At 44.1% G+C, this 13,770-nt stretch overlaps 1 protein-coding gene across 1 annotated transcript in view; it reads right to left on the bottom strand.

The window, feature by feature from the left end:
* Positions 1-13,770, bottom strand: part of KIF6 (kinesin family member 6) — a 511,469-nt gene that overhangs the window by 20,559 nt on the left and 477,140 nt on the right. The window contains exons 20-21 of the mRNA XM_033938641.1: positions 6,677-6,766; positions 5,417-5,523 (exon numbers count right to left, since the gene is read on the bottom strand). Coding sequence (XP_033794532.1) covers positions 5,417-5,523; positions 6,677-6,766 — 197 coding nt within the window. The remainder of the gene's footprint in view (positions 1-5,416; positions 5,524-6,676; positions 6,767-13,770) is intronic.

Genomic DNA, 13,770 nt, shown 5'->3' with positions numbered 1-13,770 from the left:
CCTTTAGTTCTCCGATCTTTAGAAATCCTCGGAATGTAGAGATCTTGTGCTTCTGCAATAGTATTTTTCAATAGGCACCATGCCTGATCTACTGTTTCAAGTTTGTCCACCATCTTCTCGAATCGTTTTGTTACCATGGCTCTCATGCAATCGTATTTACCCTTTTTAAAGAGTGGTTCTAATGTAAGAATAAAAAGTAATGGGGATAGGGGACAACCCTGGCGGGTTCCTTGGCAAATGGAAAATTTATCAGAAGAAATTCCATTAATCAGCAAAGAAGCCATAGGATTAGTGTACAAAGAAGAGAGAGCTTGGCGATAAAATCCAGAGATTCCAATATAATCCAACGTTTGGTACATATAGGTCCAGGAGACATTGTCAAATGCTTTGGCCACATCCAAGCTCACAAATAAAGTTGGAAGCGCCTCTTGCTGAGCGTGAGCCAAGGCAAGTAGAATCTTACGTACATTTAACACTGATTGCCGTCCTGGAACAAAGCCAGCTTGGTCTTTATGGATTAGCAGAGGAATATAAGGGAGCAATCTATTTGCTAAAATACGAGAAAAAAGCTTAAGGTCCACATTGAGTAGAGAGATAGGCTGATAAGAGCCTGGGAGATCTGCAGCCTTACCAAGTTTGAGTAAAAGAACTATAGATGCCTCGTTAGCAAATCGAGGAAATGAACCACTTCGTATAACCTCATTAAAATAAGACAACAGAGGGCCGCAAAGTGATGTCTCTAAAATTCGATAAAGTTCGCCTGAGAAACCATCAGGGCCAGGGGCAGTACCAGGCTTAATAGCCTTAGAACTTGATTTTATAACAGGATGGCTAAGTGAGAAGTCTGGAAAGATGCCTATTTTATAAAGGCACTAATAAATAAATGGGCAAACAATAACCTTCCTTAGAGATAATTTAATAAAGCAAGGGATTGCATGTTTAATTATTTCTTTAATCAGATCATCATCAGGTGTGCCTTACTGAAAACATCGTCAATCAATAAGAAGGGGGTCATGAGGTCTGCTGTCCGGCAGTGATTTAAGGTGGCGGACTGCTACTGGCCATAAGTTCATCAAGGCCCTTGCCAAAAAGCACCTGCCCTTTGAAGGGCAATCTGCTTAGGGTTGCTTTAGAAGCAGAGTCACTGGTCCACTCTCTGATCCAGAGCATCCTGCGAGCAGAGACCGCATACGCCGAAACTTTGCCCGGGACCCGAATGAGGTCATACAAGGCATCTGCCACATAATCCACCCCTTCCAGCTCAAGCTGGGGTCAAGGTTGCCCATCGCAGTCTTGTGTGACAGGTCCGTGCAGTAAACAAGGCTGCTACTGCTGCTACTGCCATGATAAGAACATAAGAACATAAGAAACGCCTTCACCGGAACAGACCAAGGTCCATCTAGTCCGGCGATCCGCACACACAGAGGCCCATTTAGGTGCTCCTTGTTGGAGACCCGGATTTCCCGTATCTCTCAATATGATTTGCAAGAAGGTGTGCATCCAACTTGCGTTTGAAACCCAGAACAGTAGCCTCTGCCACCACCTCCTCCGGGAGAGCATTCCAAGCGCCCACCACTCGTTGTGTGAAACAGAACTTCCTGACATTTGTCCTGAACCTGCTGCTACTCAGTTTCAGGCTATGACCTCTTGTCCGTGTCACATCTGAAAATGTCAGTAATGCTGCTTCCTGGTCAATTTGGTCAAATCCTTTTAATATTTTAAAAGTCTCTATCAGATCCCCACGCAGTCTTCTCTTTTCGAGGGTGAACAGTCCCAGTTTTCCGAGGCGTTCCTTGTAGCTTAAATTCTCCATGCCTTTGACTAGTCTCGTGGCTCACCTATGAACCATTTCCAACAGAATTTTATCCCTCTTAAGGTATGGAGACCAGTGTTGGACACAGTATTCTAAGTGTGGTCTGACCATTGTTCTGTAAAGTGGCATTATAACATCTTCCGACCTACTCGTGATCCCCTTCTTAATCATGCCTAACATCCTATTTGCTTTCTTCGCCGCCGCCGCACATTGAGCCGATGGCTTTAGGGTTCTGTCTATCAGCACCCCCAAATCCCTTTCTTGTTCGCATCTGGCTAATGTCACCCCCGACATCTTGTAATCATGTTCTTTGTTTTTCTTTCCCAGATGCATCACCTTGCATTTGTCTATGTTAAAATTCATCTGCCACTTTATCGCCCACGTTTCCAGCTGGTTTAGATCCTTCTGAAGATTCTCACAGTCCCTTTGAGAGCCAACCGCCAGACATAGTTTTGTATCATCTGCAAACTTGATTATATTGCATGATGTTTCCTCTTCCAAGTCATTTATAAAAATATTGAACAAGATAGGCCCAAGAACCGAGCCCTGGGGCACGCCGCTGGTCACCTTTTCCCAGTCCGAGAATTTCCCATTTATGGTTACCCTCTGTGTTCTGTTCTCTAGCCAATTTCCGATCCATCCGTGCACTTCTCCTCCTATTCCATGACTTAGTAGTTTACTCATAAGCCTTGCGTGCGGAACCTTGTCAAACGCTTTTTGGAAGTCCAAGTAAATTATGTCCACTGGATCTCCATTATCTATTTGCTTGTTCACCTTCTCAAAGAATTGAAGTAAATTTGTCAAACATGATCTCCCTTTCCTGAAGCCGTGTTGACTAGCTCTAATTAGGTTGTGCTTTTCCAAGTGTTGTACAATGCGATCTTTAATTAGTGCTTCGATTATCTTCCCAGGAACCGATGTGAGACTCACCGGTCTGTAGTTTCCTGGTTCATCTCTTGATCCTTTTTTGAAAATTGGGATGACTTTTGCTATCCTCCAGTCGTCTGGTATTTGCCCAGAGATAGCACCTCAAACTGTTTCATTAATACCATGTCCACCCTGTGATCCTGAAAATCTTTTAGCATCACGCCTCCTTCGCTAGGGAGGAGCGACTTGAGCCACTGCAGAGTCCACCTTCGGCTGATCAAACAGCTGTTGAAACTCTGGGGCCATGGGATAAAGCCTGGACATAGCTTTTGCCACTTTTAAAGAGCCTGTAGGGGTTCCCCACTGCTCTGTGACAAGAGCAGTGATGTCCGGGTACACTGAAAAAAAGAGGTCTTAGTATTGGAGTGGCTCATGACTGTACACTGAGAAGTGGAAGGCTGTACTTCAAGTTTCAATTCCTAGACTGCATCCGCAATAAATGGTGGACCGAAACTGACGAACAGCTGGGTCATCATCCTAATCAGGAGCCACAGAGGTACCCTGCTTGATGGAACCAAAAATGGAATTGGAGTCATCCAAGACAGAGCCAGTACTTTGAGATAAAAGAGGCATGGAATCAGACTTCCAGTCAGGCCAGTCCAGGTCTGAGTGGTTTTTGGCACTGGGGACTGGATCACTGATCTCAGGAAGACAAGACACTCCCTGGAAACACTGTGATACGCTCCATGACTACAGAGCATGGCCCAGGACCATTAAAAATGCTTTCCACATGAGCTGGACAAATTCCGCTGAGAAGCCTTGCCAGGGGCAATAACCAACCCCTGATGAACCTCTGGGGAGGTTTTTGTGGGATCCATGGGCTCCACTCGCTGCTGTTTCACACCCCTGACAGGTGGAATTTTTTCCCCATCTCCTAGACCCAGGACAATTCCCCAACCCTGGAAGACATGGAGGGAGCTAAGCTTGAAGCTCCCGCCCCTCATTGTGCGCGCCATGGCATGAGGTACATGGACGCTCCTCTGCTGGCAATCTGGCACAACTGTCACATCAGCACATGTTGAGGAGTCAATCCCTATCATATTTTTTAAAAATTGAATGGTTTTGAGGCTGAAAAAAGCTGAAGAAAAAAAATATTATTTAAAATCTAAGATGGCTACCGTCAGAAAAACCGCACCAAAAACAGCCCATGGAGACTAAATTAAAAAATTTTAAAAAACCTTACAAATGGGGGTTTTAAAGTTGGGAGACCTGAATCCTACCCTTGGAAACCTCCAAAATTGACTTTTTCAGACTCTCCCCATTTTCCTATAAGAAATAACGAGGTTGCACTCACAGTTCTGTGCAGTGCCTGCCTGTCAGCTTTTTCCTGCAGCTGAAGTGAAGGGAAAGGATTTTCTGCCTCAGAAACTTCTCCAAAGTACTTCAATTCTTTAAATCTTTGGACTGCCAGTTGGACAGACCCCGACCAAGCCTTCAACCCTCACAGAATCTCAAAGTGCGACAAGTGCGGGAAATACGCAGCCAACACCCTGATATCCCGAGGGTTCTTACTCAGGGCGCCCTCAGCCGGCACTAGAAAAGGTTCAAAGAAGAACGACCAAGATGATAAAGGGGATGGAACTTCTCTCGTATGAGGAAAAACTAAAACGGTTAGGGCTATTCAGCTTGGAAAAGAGACGGCTGAGGGGAGATAGGATTGAAGTCTACAAAATCCTGAGTATAGTAGAATGGGTACAAGTGGATCAATTTTTTACTCCGTCAAAAATGACAAAGACTAGGGGACACTCAAAGAAGTTGCAGGGAAATGCATTTAAAACCAAAAGGAGGAATTTTTTTTTTTCACTCAGAGAATAGTTAAGCTCTGGAATGCATTGCCAGAGGTTGTGGTAAGAGTGGATAGCGTAGCTGGTTTTAAGAAAGGTTTGGAAAATTTCCTGGAGGAAAAGTCCATAGTCTGTTATTGAGAAAGCCATGAGGGAAGCCACTGCTTGCCTTGGATTGGTAGCATAGAATGTTGCTACTCCTCGGGTTTTGGCCAGGTACTAGAGACCTGGATTGGCCACTGTGAGAACGGGTTACTGGGTTTAATGGACCATTGGTCTGACTCTGTAAGGCTATTCTTATGTTCTTATAAGCCCCTGAAAAATTTCTGAAGGCAAGCTTGCTTCCAGAGGAACGGACCTTGAGCTCTGAAGTGGCACACAGCAGGCCGGCCTAATAGGTCCACCCGAAGATTTCACCTGTGAAGCTGCAGTCTGGCTCTGAAGAACCTGCGTCCTTTCCCAGGCAGAGATCCCCTACATAAGAGGTCTCAGAGCACTGAAGCCACTGAAAGAGACAAACTTTGGCCAAAAAAGGAAAAATAAAGCAGAGCAAATTTGCTTGCAGAATGAAAAATCTGAAGGGTCCCCTATACTCAGTGGAATATGGGAGCTGCTGAAAGCTGTGAGTGTCACTTCTGCAAGACCTGGTTTACGGGTTGGGATTGACCATCATAATTATGGAATCCGGAGTAACAGAATTTATGATTATAATGAGGTATTTAAGATTTATAACTCCTGGAAATGTTCCAGTTCTTTAGGTATATTGTAACTCGCTCTGAACTGTAAGGCATGAGAGGATTATAAATACAGTTATTATTATTATTATGCCCTCTCTGTGTAAAACAAATTTTAAAACTTATTTACAGTGCACAGATTTAAATCGAAAGCTTACCTTTCTTCTGTATTAAATTCTGTCTAGCTTTAACAAATGCCATGATGTCAGCATCGACCTGGCTGTCTCCTGTTAGAGGAATGGCAGAGCTCACACTTCTTGGAGTCCTGAAAGAAGCCCGGACATTGAGGTAATCAGAGAACTAGCTGAAATTTCTAAAGGTTTTCTTATCTAGTTTAGGACTTACCCCCTCTTCTATGAAATCACGCTAGTGGTTTTTAGCGCAGAGCCACGCTAAATGGCTCGCACTGCTCCCGACACTCATGGGAACTCAATGAGTGTTGGGAGCAGCGTGGGCTATTCAGTGTGGCTCTCTGGGCTGAAAACCAGTAGCACGGTTTCGTAGACGAGGGGGTTAGTTTCCCTCTGGATCAGATATTCAAAAAATCAGTATGAGTAGCTTCAAGGATTACTTAGATAAGTCTTCTCTTTTGAACTTCCTCAAAGACTGGACTTGTTCAGATAAAATTTAATCAGTTACTTTTTTTGGGGGGGAGGATAGTAGTGTACCTGCACAATGGTAATGCTCATTGGCAGCAGTCAGGGTGCACACATTGATTCTAGAGAGAGCTGCGGCGTGTTGCCCCTGTACAAGGCTTGACACTACAACAAAGGGCTTATCAAGGGTCAAAAAGTCAGGGAAAGTCCCTAAGTTATTGAGATAGTCTGCTTATTGACTTATAGCCCAATATAGATCAGTTCCATGGAAGAGAAAAAAATTGTCATATTTCCCTTAAAATACAAAACAAATGTATACATTAATTTGGCATAAATTCAGTAATATAGACTGTGAAAAGCCAATTCTAATATTCTAGAAAGATGTTATGATACTACAGTCTATTATTTCTGTGGTAATGCCCTGGACATGACACTGCAGTTTGATATTACTGTGGTAATGCATAGATGTGGCATACTATAGCCTGGTATTCCTATGGTACTCCTTTCAAAGTTTCCAGCCTCTTTCCCACCAGAATTTAAATTTGTGACAAACGGACTTTCCCTCTAAAATTCAAATTTGGTTTTCTTGCCAAAATTCAAATTTGTGACCAATGAACTTTCCTGAATCAATCACCTCAATCCTCAGCCAATCAGGTTTGAGGACCCACTAAATACTGTATAAAGACAAACTGCAGATCTCACAGTACACACTAAAGAAAGCCACAGCATGATGGCTGAAACATCTGTTCTACCTACCCAAACATGGGTGCAAGAATCAGAAATGAGAAACTTGGTCCCACTGAGGTGCTGGCTGATACGCACCTTTTTGCTGGTTCAGATTTGGTATAACTGCTCATACTGTTGCTTAAAGAGGACTCTCCAGTCGGCAGAGTTTGATCAGTCTCTGAAAAACTGAAGCAAAGCATATGTGAAGAGTTAATAGAAATTATTTTGCATTGTATAGAATTTACAGTGCTGAGAAAATCTATGAATCCCTTAAGATGTTCTGTATTTTTCTCCATTTATATTGAAAACACAATTAAGGTCTAAGTTAAACCTTGAAAAGAATGAAAGATCTGTAGATCAGCAACCTGGTCTTCCCTTCATTCTTTAACAAATTCTTCAGGGTGGACATACCAGCACAGGAGGATGCCACTTGCAGATCCTCAGTACTATGTGCAGACTCATCTCTCTCACCCTAGAGTGTGGGGACTGCTTAGGTATATCCCTATCATTCAGCATACCATCCCTATTGCACTGGAAAAACATATTAGTCCTGAACCCCTGCTCAGTAATGATTTGATGTGCCTGCTTTCTGACTCAAGCTTAGCGGTCAGCTTTACAGCTAGGATTTTCCTGTCTGATTATTTTAAAATTCTGAGCAGATCAGACACTTGGTTTGGTGAATTACCTGTACCTCTCCTTCTGCTGTCTTTTCAGTGGATCTGTTGCCAGCTTTGGTACAAACTGAAGAGGGCAGCAGAGACCTGGGAGAAGGAGGAGGAGCTGAATAGCTGTGATTGACATCTGCAGAATGCTCATGAGCACGAATGGACAACCCTATTGTTCAGCATACCATCCCTATCTACTGGAAAAGATATTATCAAGATAAAAACCAAATCTCTTTTTATTTTGCGCTAGCATTTAACTAGTATATTAATGTAACTTGAAGCATAAGATCCTCAATTGCACTCTGTGCTAGAGCTGTAAACTTTTCCATTTGCTATTATTCTTCCCTTCTTGCCCCTTCTTTGTAACTCTTTCCGGGACCTTTTCCCTTTTGTCCATCTTGACTTTTGTTCATCTTTGGTGTAATAGATTTATTGTAAACTGTATAGATTTTACTTTTTGTTTATATCTGCAATCTATCAAATAAACTATAAATACTGCGATTTAGACCCATATCCAATTGTTCTGCTCAGATGTCTACCATCTGAGGGATTGTGGTGGCTGTCCTCTCTTTTGGATTTGCTTTTTAAAACAGGAAATATGAATACTATTACACTCTTTGCTGAAAGATTCCTCTAAAGCTGTTGGCAACTGTAGCTGCTATAGACTGTCAGCCAGTATACCGTTTACAGCTAAAATGGCAGAAGCTATAGTAGCTGATCAGTTTCAAGACTATTTTGATAAATTTGAATGATTAGATCCAATGCAATCTGGCTTTTGGAAAACATTTTGCAAAGAAATCTGTTTCCTTTCTCCTCCTTCAGAACTTAGATTTAAAGATGGACAGAAGAGGTCCAGTTATGCTAGTGTAATTGGATCTCTTATCTGCCTTCAATTTAGTTGAATATGAATTGCTATTAAGGAAATTAAATTCAGTGAAGGGATGCAGTTCTGAACCAGGGCAAGGTCAGCACATTGGCCAGGTCAGCACACTGATCTAAGGCCTTTTGTAAAGATCTGAGGTCTTGTGAAAAAAGTATGAATCCTTTCTCATTCCCTCTCCCCTCCTGCCACGTAGAAAAAGCAAGGAAAAATGTTTGCACCTTGTGACAGAATGCTGAGGCATTCCCCCCTCCCTTCTCTTGTCACAAGATCCTTGTCACATATTAACCTGACCCAAGTCTACCCTTATCCAGTGGCGTACCTAGCATATGCGACACCTGGGGCCCATAATTTTTTGACCCCCCCCCCCATCTATATCAAAAATATGATTTTTAGTAACAATCCACATATTGCACAAGAGTGTACCTAGGAAAAGGCAGCATCTTAAACACTGCACTGAGCACTAGAACACCAACACATACATTGTAAAACTAAACAAGCCAGATCCCGCACAATCAATTGATCCTGTAGTCAATGCCAACTGAAAACTATGTCCTTTTCATACACACAGAACAGAGATACACCCTTGCTCAATAAGGAATAATCACAAACTAAAAATAGAAATATGTAGACAAAAGTTAAACTGAACCGCCAAGAAACCAGACTCTGCTTACAATGCAACACCACAACACCACAAAAACAGTGATACGTGTCCTTAATACTGTGCAAAATATAAAGACAGTAGATGTAAATTTGAAAAAACTGATACATAACAATCACCACTTTAAAAATTAACAAATAAAAATAAAACAAATAATGAGAAATAAGAAAATACCATTTTATTGGACTAATCCATTTTTCAATTAGCTTTCAGAGGCCAAATCTTTCTTCAGAACAGTACAGTATACTGCTGTTAAGGTATCCTGTCCTGAGGAAAGGGGTTTAGTCCAAAAAATTGCCTTATTTCCATTTCCTATTTATAAACTTTTATCAATAGTTGCAATACTACTTGATTTTAAGTAAAGCAACAAAAAAATATTTCTACCCTTTGTCGTTTCTGCATTAATCATCTTTTCTTTGCTCTCTTCTTTCTATACAGCGTTTGTCCTCTCTCCCTTCCATGCAACATCTGCCCTCTCTTTGCCCCTTCCACCCAGATTCTGCCCTCTCTCTCTACCACTTCCATCTACTGCCCACACTCTCTCTGCTCCTTCCATCTACTGTCCACCCTCTCTCTCTTCCATATGGCATCTTCCCTCTTTCTATGTCCCTTCAATAAACTGTATATCTGGGGTCCCTTCTCTCCTTTTCACATGATTCATTTCAGCTTCACCCCTCTCCATTTTTATGTTTCCACCACCTCCCCTATGCTTTGGCATCTCTCTCTTTCTCTTCTCCTTTCCTTCCTCCCTTCCCACTTCCCACCATGGTGTGGTATCTCTATCTCCTTCCCTTCCCTCATGCCATGGCATCTCTTCCTCCCCCTCCATGGTCTGGTATCTCCTTTCCTTTTTTCCTTTCCCTCCCTCCCATGGACTTGGCATCTCTGGTTCCTCTCCCTTGTCTTCCTTCTCCCTCCTTCCCTCTCTCTCCCCAATTGGATGCTACAGCAGCAGCATGTCTCCCTCTTTGCCTGTGCAGTATTTCTACCCTCCCCCCTTCCCTGTGTAGCATTTCTACCCTTCCCCCTTCCCTGCTTGTCTACCCTCCCCCCTTCCCTGCCCAGCTCCCCTGCTGAAAGCCACGGGCGTCTGCTCCTCACGCAATCTGCGGCTGCATCGGAAGCCTTCTCTCTGATGTCAGAGGGAACGCTTCTGATGCAGCCACGGATCGCGCAAGGAGCGGACGCCTGCGGCTTTCAGCATGGGAGCCATCCAGAAGATGAGCAACGCTGGTAAGCGCCCATGAACACCCCTGTTTACTGCTGCTTCTGCTGGTTGTTGCACTTCTTTGAGGGAGTAAACAGACAGATAGACAAGGGCGATCCGATCAACATTGTATATCTGGATTTTCAGAAGGCGTTCGACAAGGTTCTGCATGAACGACTACTTCGGAAAATTGCAAGCCATGGAATTGAGGGTGAAATACTCACGTGGATTAAAAACTGCCTAGAGCATAGGAAACAGAGAGTGGGGGTAAATGGACAATTCTCAGACTGGAAGAGCGTCACCAGTGGGATGCCGCAGGGCTCGGTGCTTGGACCCGTGCTCTTTAACATCTTTATAAATGATCTGGACATAGGTATGACGAGTGAGGTGATTAAATTTGTAAATAAATGAAGTTGATGATATGCAGTGAAAAAGGCGGTAAGTGACAAGAAAGCATCGTTCAGAAAATGGAAAAAGGACCAAACAGAGGACAACCAGAAGGAGCACAAAAGACACCAAAGGGAATGTCACAGAGTGGTTAGGAAAGCAAAAAGAGAATATGAGGAGAGACTGGCGGGGGAAGCAACAAATTTCAAATCATTCTTCAGGTACGTAAAGGGGAAGCAACCGGCCAGGGAAGAAGTGGGACCATTGGACGATGGAGACAAGAAGGGAGTGGTAAAGGAGGAAAAGGAGATCACTGATAGGTTAAATAAGTTCTTCTCGTCGGTCTTCACGAGAGAAGACACATCCAATATTCCAGAACCCAAGGAGATCATAAATGGAGACCAGGATGAAAAGCTGGTCCAACTAGAAGTAAGACAAGAGGATGTCCTCAGACAGATTGACAGACTAAAGAGCGACAAATCACTGGGTCTGGACGGCATCCACCCAAGGGTACTCAAAGAGCTAAGGAACAAAATAGCGGAACCACTTTGCCAAATATGTAACTTATCCTTAAAAACTGGGGAGATTCCGGAGGACTGGAAAATAGCAAATGTCACGCCCATCTTTAAGAAGGGTTCAAGAAGTGACCCGGGAAACTACAGGCCTGTGAGCTTGACCTCGGTTCCGGGAAAGATGACGGAAGCACTGGTTAAGGACAGCAACTGTGAACACATAGAAAACAATGGACAGCTGAAGGCGAGCCAGCACGGCTTCTGCAAGGGAAGGTCATGCCTCAAGAACTTACTGTACTTCTTTGAGGGAATAAACCGCCAGATGGATAAAGGGGAATCCATAGACATCATTTACCTTGACTTCCAAAAAGCCTTTGACAAGGTACCCCACGAACGGCTGCTTAAGAAGCTGTGGAACCACGGGGTGCAAGGGGATGTCCACTGATGGATCAAAACTGGCTGGCGGGCAGGAAACAGAGGGTTGGAGTAAAGGGCCATTACTCAGACTGGCTATGGGTCACGAGCGGAGTTCCGCAGGGGTCGGTGCTGGGACCGCTCCTGTTCAATATACAGTATTCATTAATGACCTGGAGGCGGGAACAAAATGTGAGGTTATAAAATTTGCGGATGACACCAAACTCTGCAGTAGGGTTGGAACCATGGAAGACTGCGAGGACCTGCAAAGGGACCTAACGATACTGGAGGAGTGGGCAAAAAAGTGGCAGATGAGCTTTAACATAGAGAAATGCAAGGTCATGCATGTAGGGAAAAAGAACCCGATGTTCAGCTACAAAATGGGGGGATCATTGCTAGGGGTAAGTAATCTTGAAAGAGACCTGGGGGTGATGGTAGACAAAACAATGAAGGCATCGGCACACTGCGCGACGGCCTCAAGGAAAGCAAACAAAATGTTGGGTATCATTAAGAAGGGTAACACGGCCAGGACGAAGGAAGTCATCATGCCACTGTATCGTGCAATGATGCGACCGCATCTGGAGTACTGTGTCCAGTACTGGTCGCCGTTTCTCAAGAAGGACATGGCAGTTCTTGAGGGAGTCCAGAGAAGAGCGACTAAACTAATAAAGGGTATGGAAAACTTCTCATATGCTGACAGGTTGAAAAAGCTGGGGCTATTCTCCCTGGAAAAACGGAGACTTAGAGGAGACATGATAGAAACCTTCAAAATCCTGAAGGGCATTGAAAAGGTAGACAGGGACAGATTCTTCACACTGTGGAGAACCACAAGTACAAGGGGACACTCGGAGAAATTAAAAGGGGACAGGTTTAGAACAAACGCTAGGAAGTTCTTTTTTACCCAGAGGGTGGTGGACACATGGAACACGCTTCCGGAGGCCGTGATAAGCCAGAGGACACTACAGGGCTTCAAAGAAGGTTTGGATAGGTTCCTAGAGGATAAAGGGATTGAGGGGTACAGATAGGAGTTGAGGTAGGTTATAGGAATAGTCAGGGACCACTGCACAGGTGATAGGCCTGATGGGCCGCCGCGGGAGCGGACCGCTGGGCGGGATGGACCTCTGGTCTGACCTAGCGGAGGCAACTTCTTATGTTCTTAAGTTATTCAGAGTAGTAAAGACGCAGGGGGATTGCGAATATCTGCAACGTGACATAATCAAGCTCAAGGAATGGGCATCGACATGGCAGATGAGGTTCAACGTGGATAAGTGTAAAGTGATGCATGTCGGTAACAAAAATCTCATGCACGAATACAGGATGTCCGGGGCGGTACTTGGAGAGACCTCCCAGGAAAGGGACTTGGGAGTTCTGATCGAGAAGTCGATGAAGCCATCCACACAATGTGCGGCGGCAGCAAAAGGGCAAACAGAATGCTAGGAATGATAAAGAAGGGGATCACGAAGAGATCAGAGAAGGTTATCATGCTGCTGTACCGGGCCATGGTACGCCCTCACCTGGAGTACTGCGTCCAGCACTGGTCGCCGTACATGAAGAAGAACACGGTACTACTCAAAAGGGTCCAGAGAAGAGCGACTAAGATGATTAAAGGGCTGGAGAAGCTGCTGTACAGTGAAAGATTAGAGAAATTAGGCCTCTTCTCCCTCGAACAGAGGAGATTGAGAGGGGACATGATCGAAACATTCAAGGTACTGAAGGGGATAGACTTAGTAGATAAGGACAGGTTGTTCATCCTCTCCAAGGTAGGGAGAACAAGAGGGCACTCTCTAAAGTTGAAAGGGGATAGATTCCGTACAAACGTAAGGAAGTTCTTCTTAACCCAGAGAGTGGTAGAAAGCTGGAACGCCCTTCCAGAGGCTGTTATAGGGGAAAACACCCTCCAAGGATTCAAGACAAAGTTAGACAAGTTTCTGCTGAACAAGAACATGCGCTGGTAGGGCTAGTCTCAGTTAGGGTGCTGGTCTAAGACCAGAGGGCCGCTGCGTGAGCGGAATGCTGGGCACGATGGACCACTGGTCTGACTCAGCAGTGGCAATTCTTATGTTCTTATGTATACTTTGGAAGAAAGGCAGAAGGGAGATATGATAGAGACATTTAAATACCTATCTGGAAGTTTGAACTAGTGACACAACAGGTCATGAGGTATCTAGGAAGGTGCCAGCAGGTTGCAACTTCCATTAAATTTATAGGATCAGTGCTGGCAGATTGTTGATGACTATAGACTAACCAGCATGACAAAAGGGACATAGGCAACTGGATGTTCAGGCAACAGAGTCACTAGTTTTAATAGATGTATTTAAATTGTTACAAAGTTTTCAGGTTTGGATATGAAGTGAGACAGCTAGATGTTGGATTCATTATGGGGATTTTATGCAGTCAGGGAGGTAAATATCAAAGTGGAAGACCAAAGAACTGACTTTTATAAGGTATAACATTTTACAAGTTT

This window comes from Geotrypetes seraphini, chromosome 3 (assembly GCF_902459505.1).
Source record: "Geotrypetes seraphini chromosome 3, aGeoSer1.1, whole genome shotgun sequence".
NCBI classification, from domain to species: Eukaryota; Metazoa; Chordata; class Amphibia; order Gymnophiona; family Dermophiidae; genus Geotrypetes; species Geotrypetes seraphini.
The sequence above is the reverse complement of the archived record's forward strand: the minus strand, read 5'-3'. Positions and strand labels throughout refer to the sequence as shown.